The 15,456-nt window shown below is 47.0% G+C and overlaps 1 protein-coding gene across 1 annotated transcript in view; it reads left to right on the top strand.

Moving 5' to 3' along the window:
- The first annotated feature begins 308 nt into the window (after nucleotides 1–308).
- PM20D1 (peptidase M20 domain containing 1) overlaps nucleotides 309–15,456 on the top strand; it is an 18,445-nt gene continuing 3,297 nt past the window's right edge. Inside the window, exons 1-10 of the mRNA XM_023186854.1 lie at nucleotides 309–339; nucleotides 499–731; nucleotides 1,160–1,246; nucleotides 1,840–1,970; nucleotides 2,271–2,390; nucleotides 3,303–3,378; nucleotides 3,853–3,914; nucleotides 4,179–4,257; nucleotides 5,744–5,815; nucleotides 13,411–13,579. Coding sequence (XP_023042622.1) covers nucleotides 309–339; nucleotides 499–731; nucleotides 1,160–1,246; nucleotides 1,840–1,970; nucleotides 2,271–2,390; nucleotides 3,303–3,378; nucleotides 3,853–3,914; nucleotides 4,179–4,257; nucleotides 5,744–5,815; nucleotides 13,411–13,579 — 1,060 coding nt within the window. The remainder of the gene's footprint in view (nucleotides 340–498; nucleotides 732–1,159; nucleotides 1,247–1,839; nucleotides 1,971–2,270; nucleotides 2,391–3,302; nucleotides 3,379–3,852; nucleotides 3,915–4,178; nucleotides 4,258–5,743; nucleotides 5,816–13,410; nucleotides 13,580–15,456) is intronic.

Below are 15,456 nucleotides of genomic sequence, written 5' to 3'. Positions count from 1 at the left end.
GCTGGAGTGCAACGGTGCAACCTCAGCTCACTGCAAACTCTGCCTCTCAGGTTCAAGTGATTCTCCTGTCTCAGCCTCCTGGGTAGCTGGGATTACAGGCATGAGCCACCACACCTGGCTGATTTTTGTATTTTTAGTAGAGATGGAGTTCTGCCATGTTGGCCAGGCCAATCTCAAACTCCTGACCTCAGGTGATCCACCTGCCTCGGCCTCCCAAAGTGCTGGGATTACAGACATGAGCCACCACACCTGACCTTAATGGTGGGTCTTGATTTGCATGTTATTATATAGTAATAGCACATTGAAATATGGGGAAGACGAATTTCAAAGATTGTCCAGGTAGATCAGGAATCAAACTGGCTTTGTCCTAGAAGGCTTCCTAAAGGAGGATGCATGTTTAAAAAAATAAGTAAATAGAGGAACAGGAAGCACAACATGGTAGGAAAACCTAAGGAAACTGTTAACCCTGGCTCTCTCTCCCTGCCGTTTTGCCTCTAGTCTTTCCTACAGTGCTCAGCACCAGCTTTATCCAGCATGAAGTTGTGGAAGAGTATAGCCACCTGTTCACTATCCAAGGCTCGGACCCCAGCTTGCAGCCCTACCTGCTGATGGCTCACTTTGATGTGGTGCCTGCCCCTGAGGAAGGCTGGGAGGTGCCCCCATTCTCTGGGTTGGAGCGTGATGGCGCCATCTATGGTCGGGGCACACTGGACGACAAGAACTCTGTGATGGTCTGAGATGCAATGTTCCCTTTGCCTTGGGGCCCTAAAGATCAATTCAGGATGGGGGTGCTTGACTGACCCTGGGAGGTGGACAATAATGGTAAAAAGAACCTTGGCTCCAGGAGACCTGGGTTCCAGCCATCAGTTTGTCACTTCCCTTCTCTAGGCCTTGATTTCTCAGCTGTAAATGGGATTAAATGGTCCCCAGGGACCCTTTCAGTCCTGTCATTGATATGTTTATGCTCTTCTCCAGGTGGTAAAGGTTATGCTTCTCCACATCAGGTCCCCTGTACTATTTGAATCTGTTCTCTTTCAAGAGAATCTATCAGATCCTTATCCCACCATCCCTGATAACAGGCAACTGAGTGTCTCTGATACCCTGGTACGCCAACCTAAATAACGTCTTTTTCCTCTTCCATTGTGCTTCTGAACCCCAGGCACTACTGCAGGCCTTGGAGCTCCTGCTGGTCAGGAAGTACATCCCCCGAAGATCTTTCTTCATTTCTCTGGGCCATGATGAGGAGGTAGAACCTCCTCATCTTATACCTATCTCTGTCCTCTGTTGAGGGTAGGGGAGTGGGCGCTTAACCCTAATCCAGTTTGCCCACAGTGGCAAGGTCCCCATGATATGGTAGTTTACCACCTTCTCTGTGTGTCTGTATGCCAGGACTATCTAAGGACCTTGACCAAAATTCAGATTCCTGGGCCCTGTGCCATAGATCTGAATTTTTAACAAACTCCTTCATAATATCTGAGGCAGGCAGGGGGTCCATCACCTATACCCTGAGAAACACAGGTGTGATGGAAAAAGAACTGAAAAGGGAGAGTGATAACTGTATTTTATTTCCAGTGATGCTACTTAATTAGACCCTGGGCAAGTCACTTCACTCTTTTGGCTCCAGTTTCTTCATTTGTGAAATAAGGGAGGGTGGACCTTTCCAGCTCTGACATTCCAGGATTCTGTGAGGCAGCATTCTCTAGGGCCCTGGCTCCCAAGAAGGAGACTAGGTAGAAAAGTTCTGGAGCCCCTAGCTAGGCTGAATGGGTCCCCATTAGCTATGTCGGGAGGTCTGTCTCTGACTGAGAAGGACTATAGCTCTGTGTTCCACGTCTGCAGTCGTCAGGGACAGGGGCTCAGAGGGTCTCAGCCCTGCTACAGTCAAGGGGCGTCCAGCTAGCCTTCGTTGTGGATGAGGGGGGCTTCATCTTGGATGATTTAATTCCCGACTTCAAGAAGCCCATCGCCTTGTGAGTAAAGCACCCCACTCCCCACCTTGGAAGGAATTCTCACCCCATTTGAGATGACCCCAGCCTGGTATCTGTGAGCCATGCTGAGACAACTCTTTGTTTACACCTCTCGCATTAATCGCCCCGATCTTTAACCTCTCCTAGGCTTCCCCTTCCATTCTTCCTCCAGTATAAAATTTTTAAAACTGCATGAAGCTACCTCCTTGCCCACTAGACTATTGCACAGATGGATCTATGGGCCTATGGGAGAATTCAGAGAGGCAAGAAGTCAAGAGGGTGGTTTCCGATCCTCTTCTACAGAATTGGTGTCTCAGAGAAGGGTTCCATGAACCTCTTGCTGCAAGTAAATATGTCTTCAGGCCACTCTTCAGCTCCTCCAAAGGAGACAAGCATTGGCATCCTCGCAGCTGCTGTCAGCCGGTAAGCAGCTCCTGGCTCTGCTCCCATGCCAGACTTGAGATGGAAGACCTGGCACTTTCCCACTTTAAATTTGAGGAGGCTCAGCTTCCTGCCCTAAAGTTGGGCTGGGAACCTATGCTTTAAAAAATCGACACTAGAGGAAGAACAGAAGGGGAAACCCAGGACAGACTAAAGATCCAGGCAATTAATACAAAAGGTGTAAACAAAGAGTTATTTCAGCATGGCTCACAGATACCAGACTGGGGTCATCTCAAATGGAGTGAGAATTCCTTCCAAGGTGGGGGTTGAGGGAACCACAAGAGAGACAGAGCCACCAGTATCCTGCAAGGGCTGGAGTCAGAAGAGGATCTATCAGTATATACATATGGAAAGCAAGGACCTACATGCAGAAGCTAGGTCAGGCAGCTAGAGTAGTCCAGAGTCCGGACATTTAGAATCACAAATTGGCAATGACTGGTAGAGCTGTCGAAATTCTCCACCTGTCCTGGCAGGAGGACAAAAATAAGAGCCGCTGGCCATGAATGAGGACAGCAGAATCTGTAACAGCAGAGCTTACCTCTGGGCTGGGTTTTCTTAGCAAAGTGGGAAGGAGTGCTATATTCATTCAGACTGTCAGGAGACTGACAATTCTGCTGTAGTATGGGATGGACTATGGGAGTGGACACACAAGATTCTAGAGAACAGCAGAGGGAGGAAAGAAGGACCCTAACACCGACTTGGTAGACAGGGAAAGCTTCTGCGGGTGTTTTGAGATCTTCAGAATGTTGAGTTGGTGGAGGTGGGAGGGAGGTGAATGGGAGACCTCTTGGCCAGGAGTGTTGAAACTTCCTCCTATTTCCCTTCTTCTCCTCTTCAAGCCACTGATTTTTGGCTGGGGTTCGCTAAGTCTTGAGGACTCTGTTTCTCTTCCAGACTGGAGCAGACACAAATGCCTATCATATTTGGAAGCGGGACACTGGTGACGGTATTGCGGCAAATGGCAGATGAGGTATAGGAAGAAGTATCACATACTACTGGTCAGCTAGGAACAAAAGAGTGACAGAAAAGTAACCTTCAGAGTAAGAAAAGGACCCTAGTGCTGCCCAGTGCTGCCTATTCTCACCTGTTCCCAGCCAGTGGCTGAGCCAAGACAGAGGGATCTGACTTGTTCTATGGCTGTTAGTGTGTTTCTGAGACCCTAAAACCTAATATACCTTTGGGAGCTGGTTCTCACTTATCCTTGAGGCTGCTGAGCAATTGTTCTAACCAATCAGATAAGCCCAGCCAGACAGTAATTGCCTCCCCATTCCTGACCCTCTAGCAGGGATTGAGCTAACTGAATTTAGCAGCACTCCTGACTGCTAAGGGCTCCTGAGGCAGTTCTAAAGTAGAGAGAGATCCAGGTCTCAGAGACCCAGGCTAAAGTAGAGGTGACCCTGTGTGCTGACCCCTCTGAAATCCTGCTGACCTTGTTCTTTCCCAGTTTCCCTTCCCTGTCGATAAAATCCTGAGCAACCCACGGCTATTTGAACCCCTTATAACCAGGTAAAGTATTATCTTTCCTTCTTTCATATCCCTCACCTCAAACCTACCCACCCCCCAGGCTCCTCTCCTTGGCTTAACTGGGCCTGACTAATCGTCCCTCAGCCACCAGACATTGCATCTCTAAGTATGTATATTTAAGACATCTCTAAGATGTCTCTCTCAGTCTTAAAGATCTCCAAGGTTCAGGAAAGTGGGTAATGTTTCTGCCCTTTCCTTCACCCCATTGGTTCTTTCTAACATCTGACCTTGGTCCTTTTGTTTTAGGTTTATGGAGAGAAATCCCTTAACCAATGCAATAATCAGGACCACCAAGGCACTCACCATATTCGAAGCAGGGATCAAGGTAACATCTCTGGTTCCTCCCCATACAGCTTTTCCCTACCACCCTCCACTCCTCCCTTCCTTGGCTCTATCTACTGGCTCTTCCTTCCTTCTCTGTGTGTCAGCTGGATCCAAGCCTAGCCATGCAAAGACATAGGCCTTTCTGAAATCTTGAAGGGAGTTAGACCATTCTTGTAACTGCTGGTACCACCAGCACAACTTCAGGGGGCACCATTCACCTAGAGTACAATGTGACCTTGAAGCACTCTAGTAATCAGGTATATAAGCGAATGATGCCTCTGAATTAATTCCTGGCATAACTTACTGAAGTGTCCAGTGTGTCAGCTGTAGTGTTCATCAATAATAGCACTGTGTCCTGACATTTGAGTGGTATTTTCATCCCCCCAGGATACTTTGTTACTCCATCTGACCCTTCTAAGAGCCCTATGAGTATTACCCCAATGACCAGTTGAGAAAACAGATGCACAAAGAAGTTGCAACAGCTAATTTTCAACAGCCCAGTTCTGTCCCTAACAACTTAGTGCTTTTTTGCACCATACGAGTTCAAAGAAACATATGCACTTGGGGAGTCTCCTGGCCTCCAAGGAACAATTCCTCCCTAGCCTAATTCTTTTCTCCAATTAGTCCTGGATTCCTCCTGGTCAGGCAAAAAAGTCAGATTTTACAACAGGACCTGGGAAACCACCAATCCCTGCTAGAGGATCAGGAATGGGGAGGCAATTACTGCCTGACTGGCTTATCTGATTGGTTAGAACAATTGCTCAGGAGCCTCAAGGATAAGTGGGAACCAGCTCCCAAAGGGTATATTAGGTCTTAGGGTCTCAGAAACACACTAACAGCCCGAGAGAACAAGCCAGATCCCTCTGTCTTGGCTCAGCCACTGGCTGGGAATAGGTGAGAATAGGCAGCACTGGGCAGCACTAGGGTCCTTTTCTTACTCTGAAGGTTACTTTTCTGTCACTCTTTTGTTCCTGCCTGACCAGGAATATGTGAGGAGTATGTGTTCTTCTCATCCCTCTCAAGCATCAAACCTGATGTGAGCCCCGTGCTATGCCATGATGGGGGCCAAGAGAGGCTCTGGCTGCCCCTTTGTGAGTAAGCACTAATGTTAACTGCTGCAGAAATGTCCTGGGTGTGCTGGGAAAGAAAGTGCATGCAGAAGGCTTCTAATGGCACAGCATGGGGCCAAAACAGAGATATCTGGGCGATCAGAGAAAGCAGCCTTGCTCTGAACATGTCTGTGACCCCCTCCAGCACCAAGAAGCACGAAGGTCTGGCTTAAAGTAGAGACACCCCTTCAGCTCTGAATATAACCACATGTCACTTAGCTCAGAGAAGACAAGAGGCAAACTAGAAAAGCTAAGCTTTGGGTCCTTAAGTCAAATCAGCCAGCTCTGCCTGAGCTGAGGAAATTAGCATTTCCTGGGCAGGCAGATGTAGAAGATTTGAGGTTGACTCAGGCCAGGGTTTTGTGCTTCTCTCTCTAGGTGAATGTCATCCCCTCAGTGGCCAAGGCCACAGTCAACTTCCGGATTCACTCTGGACAGACAGTCCAAGAGGTATGTACCACATGTTCCAGACAGTTCGTGCAGCATCAGAGACATGTGGCCCTCAGGGCCCGGGTTTAACTACAGTCCTAGGGCTGGTCCAGTGTCCCATTTATTCAGCCAACATTTTTCAAAGACAACCTATGCACCAGTTACTTCGCTAGGATTGGAGATCCTGAGTTTGGATACACGTGGGGTCTGGAGTAGAAGATAAGTATGAATAAATGATAGCAATACCTGTAGTAACAAACATTATATATATGTAGTAGGTTTGCTATGTTTTTTTTTTTTTTTTTTTTTTTGAGTCGGACTCTCGCTCTGTGGCCCAGGCTGGAGTGCAGTGGCATGATCTTGGCTCACTGCAACCTCTGCCTCCCGGGTTCAAGCGATTCTCCTGTCTCAGACTCCTGAGTGGCTGGGACTACAGGCACATGTGCCCAGCTAATTTTTTGTATTTTTAGTAGAGACAGGGTTTCACCGTGTTAGCCAGAGTGGTCTTGGTCTTGTGATCCACTCGCTTTGGCCTTCCAAAGTGTTGGGATTACAGGTGTGAGCCACCACACCCAGCCATATTTGGCACCTTTCTAAGGTATTTACGTTTTAATCCTCACAACCACCCACCCTAAATCTGTATTTAACTGGTGAAAATTGAGGTACAGAGTACCACAGCAATCAAATAGCATACCCAAGATTATACATCTAGCTGTCTAGTTCCAGAGTTTGTGCTTTTAGCTACAACCCTAAACTATGATTATACAAATCAGAGGTGAACAAATTGCCATAGGACCACTGCAAAGAAAGAAATTCATGCTACTTCTTAGGGTCAAAAAAGTCTTTTCTGACTACTAAAATTTTGAACCAAGCCTTAGAAGACAAACAGAACTTGGCTAGAAGTAAGATATTCATTGTGGCTTAAGGAATAGGATAAACTGGGGACAAGTAACAGGAGATGAAAACTGATAGGAAATGAAGTTGTAGTTTAGAGATCTGGGCCTTGTATGCTATGCTGAGGAGTTTGGGGCCTAATCTGTGAAATCTGTGACAGGAGAGAACTTTTAGAGGTCTTCAATCAAATACTCAGATTTGCTTTTAGAGAGATCATGCTAGCAGCATTGAAGAGGGAGTGCTGGAGGAGAAGGAGACAGGGAGCTATTGCAGCATCTTAGGTAGTGTATGTAAAGGTCTGGACTGAGGCCATGGTCATGGGGTGGAGAAGAGGGCACCCACCAGAGGTGGGAGAGAGGTGGATTCAGTAGGATGTGGTATGTATATGGGTGTGGAGTGAGAGAAAAGCAGGATGGCTCTAAGGTTTTTAACCTGGGTAGTTGACCAAGTAGTTAATGCCTTTCACTAAGATTGGAAAGTCAGAAATAAAAACAAGTTCAAGAATATCATAGTTTGGAAGTTTGAGAAGCTTATAACATATGAAATAGGCAATTATAAATACTTCAGGTCTGGAGAGAGATATGAACTAGAGATATGGCTGGAGTGTCACTAACATCATGGGAACCTCTAGATTGAATAAAAGCCCATGGGAAGAAGGTACAGAGAGCTAGGAGAGAAAAGAGCTGAGGCCAGAGCCTTGCAATGGTCTGCTACAAACATCAATTTAAACATGAATGTATAATTGCAAACTACGATGAGTGCTATAATGAAGAGGAACCTGGTGCTTGTTAGAGAATACAACAAGGAACCAGACCCCATCTGGGAATCAGGCAGGACTTCCTAAGGCAGTGATGTTTAAGCTGAAAGCTGAAGGGTGAGTAGAAGTTACACAGAATGTCAGACATCCACAGTAAATGCCAGCTTATTTAAACATCAGACTGAGCAAAAGGAATTCAAAAGGTAAACCTGATGCTTAAAAAAAAAAAAAAAAAAGATCCAAAAAGGCAACCCAGTGACTAGCAGATGAGTTATACATTCTAGAATATACCAGGGTTAGGGGCAGTTCTGTGGCACAGATCATCAAGGGTCGGTGGCACTTGGACTTCTATGGTCCTTTCTCCTAAGTTCTTCCCCAGAAAGGACTTTACTTGCCCTCATGCAAGGAGAGAGGCACACTCCCCATTGTAGAGTGGGGAGCAGGTTGACATCCTGCCCAGAGACACACACCATTGAAGGGGGTCGGGGGAGTGCGGGGGTGTTAAGACCAATGTGAGCCCTGGTTCTCCTGCCTTTTATCAGGTGCCAACCTTTGTCCTCTCCCTGGGGTCTCATGGGGCCAGGAAATCACTGAATTCCCCTCATTGAGCTTCTTTCCACCAGTTTTTTTTCCAGCCTCATTCCAACTCCATGCCCTTTCCAAGGGCTGTTTTCCACCCAGCTGGGGCTTTCATCTCCCCAGGTCCTGGCACTCTTCCCTCCTCTCTATTCCCCTGCCACAGTGACCTTCCTTCCGATCTCTCTGATGACACCCCTGGAATCCCTAGGTCCATCCTGCCCACGTGCTGGAATGGAAAGCCTCCATATTCAGAAAGCTTGTGGGTGCATTTGTCCTGGTTACTCCTCTCCCTCAGGCCCCATTTCCATGCATCAGGAACACTCCCTGCTGCACTCCCTGTGCACAGAGCCTCGGGCTGCATCCAGCAGGAACACAGGCCGCTCCCAGAGTTCTCTTGCTCCATATTCAACTTCAGTTGTAGATAGGTCTCCAGCACCTAGCTGTGAGGAACAGAACCTTCAGAAATCCAAGAGGCTGCCTCGTGGAAAGGAAGGTGTATCCTGAATGGGCCTGAGGGAGTAGAGAGGCCAGTGGGAGATGTTTAAGAGAGTCTCCACTTGAGGGAGAGTTTTGGAATGTGCTATCTTGGACTGTAATTGTGCTCCTCATCACTAAAAGGGTGGAATAAGAGCGTTGTAGAGAAGATTCTTTCCTTTCTTCCTTCATTTATTCATTCAAGTGTCTATTGGTAGCTACTGTGGACTAGACATTCTTCTAAGCATTTGGGAGAATGGTGAACAAGACAGACAAGATTCCCATTCTAATGGTGCTTACGTTCTAGTGAAGAGACAGCAGTAAGCAAGGAGATTTTTTTTAAGTGACAAATGCCACAAAGAAAATAATAGGATGCTGTGTCACAGAGTAATTTTGGGGCAGGGGTAGAGCGGTGAGCTCCTTTAAATGCAGTGGTCAGTGAAGCTCTCTCTGAGGAGGAGCAAAGACCTAGCAATAGCATCCAGGCAGCAAGAGCACAAAGTGGGAAACAGTACAGATGCCCTCTAATTTTGACAGGTAAAATTCTGCTGAGTGTTTACAATGAGTTTAGTACTATATTACTAGAGTATATTGAGACAGAGTCTCGCTCTGTCACCCAGGGTGGAGTGCAATGGCGTGATCTCGGCTCGCTGCAACCTCCGCCTCCTGGGTTCAGGTGATTCTCTTGCCTCAGTCTCCTGAGTAGTGGGATTACAGGTGCTCACCATGGAGCAAGAGAACTCTGGGAGCGGCCTGTGTTCCTGCTGGATGCAGCCCGAGGCTCTGTGCACAGGGAGTGCAGCAGGGAGTGCTCCTGATGCATGGAAATGGGGCCCGAGGGAGAGGAGTAACCAGGACAAATGCACCCACAAGCTTTCTGAATATGGAGGCTTTCCATTCCAGCACGTGGGCAGGATGGACCTAGGGATTCCAGGGGTGTCATCAGAGAGACCGGAAGGAAGGTCACTGTGGCAGGGGAATAGAGAGGAGGGAAGAGTGCCAGGACCTGGGGAGATGAAAGCCCCAGCTGGGTGGAAAACAGCCCTTGGAAAGGGCATGGAGTTGGAATGAGGCTGGAGTATATTCATTATCAAAAAAAGGAGAGGCAGGGCCAGGCACAGTGGCTCATACCTGTAATCCCAGTGCTTTGGGAGGCTGAGGCCAGAGGATTGCTTGAGGCCAGGAGTTCAAGACCAGCCTGGACAACACAGCGAGACCCTATCTCTACAAATAAAAATAAATATTAAGCAGGCACACTCCTATACTCCCAGCTACTCACAGATCAAGAGGCTGAGGCAGGAGGATCTCTTGATCTCAGAAGTTGGAAGTTACAGTGAGCTATGATCACACCACGGCATTCCAACCTGGGTGACAGAGCAAGACCCTGTCTCAAAAAAGAAGGAGAGGGGTTAGATATTACAGGACACTGTATCTGAGTTCATTATAAGGAAGGCATTTATAACTGAAATGCTCAAAAATGGAATGGTGTATAGCATGCAGTGACGAGCTTTCTGCCACTGGAAATATTCCAGCAGATGGGATGACAACCTGTCATGAGTTTTCTAATGAGCAGCCTTACAGCAGGACAGAAGCTGGACTTGCTAACTCTAAAGACCTTACCTGTTTTTAAGTATCCATTGTCCTTGCCTTCAACAGCTGTACCATTCACTTACAGGAAAACATCTTTACACATAAAACAGAGAGCAACATAAGGTTGTGGGAATGCACTGTAAGAACTACAGGAGATCTGGGCTGGGTACGGTGGCTCACGCCTGTACTCCCAGCACTTTGGGAGGCTGAGCCGGGCAGATCACAAGGTCAGGAGTTCGAGACCAGCCTGACCAACATGGTGAAACCCCATCTCTACAAAAATACAAAAATTAGCTGGACATGGTGGTGAGCACCTGTAATCCCGCTACTCAGGAGGCTGAGGCAAGAGAATCACCTGAACCCAGGAGGCAGAGGTTGCAGCGAGCCGAGATCATGTCATTGCACTCCAGCCTGGGTGACAGAGCAAGACTCTGTCTCAGAAAAATAAAAGAATACAGGAGATCAGAGAAATGAGAGATTCGTGTGCTCTAAAGTCACCTTTGAGATCTCTCACTATTGACAAGTCTCACCTCCTAGTTCCATTATTGTACCTCTGATTCTTACCTCTGATTCTTACCCTCTATTCTAAACAAGAAAATAACAGCTAGCATTTTTTGAGTGTGCCAGGCACTGCCCTAAGCACATTACACATATTAACTCCAGTAACGGTCACCACCACTTATGAGGTAGGTGCTACCATCATCTACATGTTAACAGATAGGCAGGCTGAGGCACAGAGAGGTTAAGAAGCTTGTCCAAGCTCACACAACTGTGAGTGACTGTCCGAAGCACAAAGTTGGTTGTTACATCTCAATTTTTGTGCCTGCCCCTCTCCATGCTCAGAAGATCTGTTTCTTCATCTCTGTCAGTTTCATATCCTTCCTTGAAACTTGGGCTAAACATTCATACCACTAAGGAGTCCATCTCAGATGAACGCCTCCTCTCAGGTTCTACTCCACACCACCTCTAACTGTATGTACTTAGGAAACAGTAAAGCGTTATTCTCATAAAGTCAGACAGATACCCGACCTGACAAAACTGACTGTATAACCCATGGCAAGTTATTTAATGAATCAACACCTATTCTTATTTTTATTGGTTCACATCTTTTAACTTTTATGTATCCAAGATTTATTGCATGCCTTTTATGTGCTTGCTACTGGAAATGTGGAAATGAGATAGACAGTCCCTGCCCTTGAGTCAGACACAGTCCCTGCCTGGCCTAACAGCTAGTGGGAAACCTGAGCTCTTGCAGCCTCTTACTGAAGGGATCCATTCTGCATGCCTTCTTTGATTTCTGGAGGACCCTCTAAGGAATTTGGAGCAGTGGGCATAGTCCCAACCCACCTCATGGAGGCTGACTTCAGAAACTTGCCAATGGGCTGAGAATATGTCAAGACTGTGCTCTAATTCTTGTATTAGAATATTTGTATTATAAGTGCTGGAGTGAAAATATGCTCTGAGAAGTGAGAATACACTTTGATGACCCCTTTGCCGGATACTTGTTTTGATTCAAATGGTGGTTTCTAAGCCAGAAGTGGGAACCTTCACTTTCTCTCCAGACTCAACTCCTAACATTCTTCTGGCATAAAAGAGGTACTCTTGGGACCGGGCACAGTGGCTCACGCCTGTAATCCTAGCACTTTGGGAGACCAAGGCAGGTGGATCACCTGAGGTCAGGAGTTTCAAGACCAGCCTGGCCAACATGGCAAAACCCCATCTCTACTAAAAGTACAAAAATTAGCTGCACATTGTGGTGCATGCCTGTAGTCCCAGCTACTTGGGAGGCTGAGACAGAAGAATTGCTTGAATCCAGGAGGTAGAGATTGCAGTGAGCCGAGATGGTGCCACTGCGCTCCAGCCTGGGCGACACAGCGAGACTCTCTCAAAAAAAAAAAAAAAAAAAAAAAAGAGCTACTCTTGGCCAGGCATGATGGCTCACGCCTGTAATCCCAACAGTTTGGGAAGCCAAGGTGGGCAGATCACTTGAGGTCAGGAGTTCAAGACCAGCCTGACCAACATAGTGAAACCCCCGCGTCTACTAAAAATACAAAAATTAGCCAGATGTGATGATACATGCCTATAATCCCAGCTACTCAGGAGGCTGAGGCAGGAGAATCACTTGAACCTGGGAGTGGAGGTTGCAGTGAGCCAAGACAGTGCCACTGTACTCTGGCCTGGGTGACAGAGTGAGATTCTGACAGAATCTCACTGTCTCAAAAAAAAAAAAAAAAAAAGAGGTACACTTAAGATAATGTCCCGCGTTCAGGTGATCTGCAGCTATGGGACAACCCCCCTTTCTAGAGCAGAGGCAGTTTTAAAACAACTACTGAACAAATGGGTTGGGACTAGTGCTGGAGCTTTGGAGAGCGAAGGTTCCTATAAGTCAGTCTCCTGGTCCATTCCCACATGGCTCTATGTGACCTAATCCTCGGGGTCTGGTCTACTTCCTGACTGGGGACAGGAATTTTTCTGGATTTACTCTATTCATTTCAGACTGAATTTTCTAGGAGTTTCCTCAGGTTCTTTCCCGAGGAAAGGAGGCAAAGAGAAAACTTGAATACCAGTGTCACAACTTCTGACTTTTTGTCTGTGTTGAGCTCATCTTCCTGGCTCCAGTGCAGCTGGTTACAAACAGGAAGCAGGAATGCCCAGAGAGGCGAAAGAAAAGTGTGTGACCCTTTTATCACCCGTCTGAGGTTCTCCGAGGCTGACGCCAGGTCATCACATCTATTCCCCAGCCTCGAGATGACTGACATTCTGCTGTCTCTTCGACACTTTCAACCAGCCTGTGGCTCACCACCCAAGGGGAAAGATACATAACTTCCTGATTTTCCAATTCCCATCCAATTTTCCATCCAAGGGATGTCTCACCAATGCCCTTCGAAGGAGATTCCATGCTCCTGGCTGAAATGGTGCTCTTTGTAAGGATAGCTATAGGCTTTCAAGAGAGCCTAAGCATTGCTCTGTAGTAACCCAGTAGTCCTAATTTTCTAGCCAGGCCACCCCCCTGCCACTTCGTTTGTTTGGTTGCTCATGTAAATTTGTTCCAATTCAAGATCTGATTCATGACTGTAAGACAAGTCTCCCAAAACATTTAACCTAAATCTATCATGCTGTAGATTGCTTTCCAGGAAGACCCAACTCTTACATCACCTTTAGCCAGTCAGCTGAAATTGAAGTCCCAATGTTTAAAAAAATGAGTCCTGTCTGTAAACCCCCAGGCTCTGCCTTGCTGGAAAGAAATCAGAATATTTAAGCTCATATTATACATGTACAGAAATCCATAAGAAATCAAACCCCCTTTGTTTCTATCCTGGAGGTCCTAGAACTCACGAAGAACATTGTGGCTGATAACAGAGTCCAGTTCCATGTGATGACTGCCTTTGACCCCCTCCCCATCAGCCCTTATGATGACAAGGCCTTGGGCTACCAGCTGCTCCGCCAGACCATACAGTCCGTCTTCCCGGAAGTCAATATTACTATCCCAGGTAATGACTTCATCAGCTGTGGCTGGAGGGAGGAGGGGGCTGGAACTGTTTCCTATCCAATGTCTACTTCCCCACCCCTACCCCAGATGTTCAGCCTGTAAACAGCTGGCTGCTTCCCCTCCTGATGAGACTAGAACTGTATTTTCCCTTCAGAGTGGAAGTGAAAACACAAACAGGAAAGGAGCAGAAACAATAAATTAGGTCAGTCAAGCCTGGGTCCTTGCTTAACCTAGGCCAGCCACTCTGGCATAGAGGGGAGAATTGGCTTAGAGTGTGACTCTCTAAGAGTCACAGAAGGGGCCAAGATCTTCCCAGAGTCTGGTTCTGATCCATTCTAGGATAACAGCTCAGCAGCAAAGCTCAGAATCTTTAGCTCAGAATCTTTAGCTCAGAAAAGCCTCCCAGCCCATACCATTTGCCTTAACCTAATTTACGCTTCCCAGCCCAGATCAATCCCAGCAGCACCCCTCTGTACTCCTTCTGCAGCCTTCTAGCACACCATCCAAATCTATGCTTTGCAGACAGTGGTTCTCCAATCTAAGAGTGGAAGAGGTCTCCCCAGGGAACTATTAAAATGCAGATTACCTGGACTCACTGCAAAGATTTGGGTTAACCAAATCTGGAAGGGACCCTGGAATTTGCCTTTTTCACAAATACCCACAGGAGATGCTGACACAAGGTGATGACTAACCCTAGTTTGAAAATCTCTGGTCAATGGTTATTGCTCTAATATTAAGACATTGCTCGGCCGGGCGCGGTGCCTCACACATGTAATCCCAGCACTTTGGGAGGCTGAGGTGGGTAGATCACAAGGTCAGGAGTTCGAGAATAGCCTGACCAATATGGTGAAACCTCGTCTCTACTAAAAATACAAAAATTAGCTGGGCCTGGTGGTGGGCACCTGTAGTCCCAGCTAGTTGGGAGGATAAGGCAGGAGAATCGCCTGAACCCAGGAGGCAGAGGTTCCAGTGAGCCGAGACAGCACCCCTGCACTCCAGCCTGGGGGACAGAGCAAGACTCTGTCAAAAAAAAAAAAAAAAAGACATTGCTCAATAATAATGATATTGCTCAATTATTAATGCTCTAATATTAAGACCCGTGTCTAGCTTTCTTTTCTCTTGGTCTAATCTGAGATTCCTCCAAACATCCAGGAACCCGGCCCTCACAATCCCAGATTCTCCTCCCTTGACCCTTAAAGGCTACCTACTCTATTCTCTTTCTTCTGGAGCACTTACTGTAATCCGCCAATGGGGCCAGGCTTTTACAGAAAAAAGACAGGCAGAAATCAACCACAAAGCAAGGAACTGTGAAGGGCCTGGATGTCCATTTGAAACCAAGAGTGGAAGATGGAACAAAACACAAATTACCATCTCAAATCACCCCACACACTTGAATTGATCCTCCAGTGTGTCTTTTCCCAAAGAACACACCTATGGGCACAAGTCCCAGCCCCTGCCAGGTGACCTGCTACCACCTTCAGGGGAGTGGGAAACTGGAAAGAGTGTCCTGGCACTTTCCAGATCTAAGGTTTGACTCTAGGAAGACAGAGTCATCCTTCAGAGAATGAGAATAACAGGAAATTTTGTTCCAATTCAAGAGGGTTATATTTTATAGTAGTAAAGTTCTCCCAGAGGGTATTTATTTTTGACCTAGAGTGATACAGAATAAAGGTCAGGTGATAAAGAAGTGCTATCTAGTTTCTCGTTTCTTAAATAGCAAATGGCCATGGCCTTGGGCATGAAATGAAGATATTGGCCTCCCTGGTCATCATGGGGAATAGCAAATGGCCATGGCCTTGGGTATGAAGATATTGGCCTCCCTGGTCATCACAGGGAGAGGACACTTCCAAGGGCATTGGTGAGACATCCCTTGGATGG

The sequence above is a fragment of the Piliocolobus tephrosceles genome, chromosome 1 (assembly GCF_002776525.5).
Source record: "Piliocolobus tephrosceles isolate RC106 chromosome 1, ASM277652v3, whole genome shotgun sequence".
NCBI lineage: Eukaryota > Metazoa > Chordata > Mammalia > Primates > Cercopithecidae > Piliocolobus > Piliocolobus tephrosceles.
Note: the sequence above shows the minus strand (reverse complement) of the source record. Positions and strands in the feature narration are given on the sequence as shown.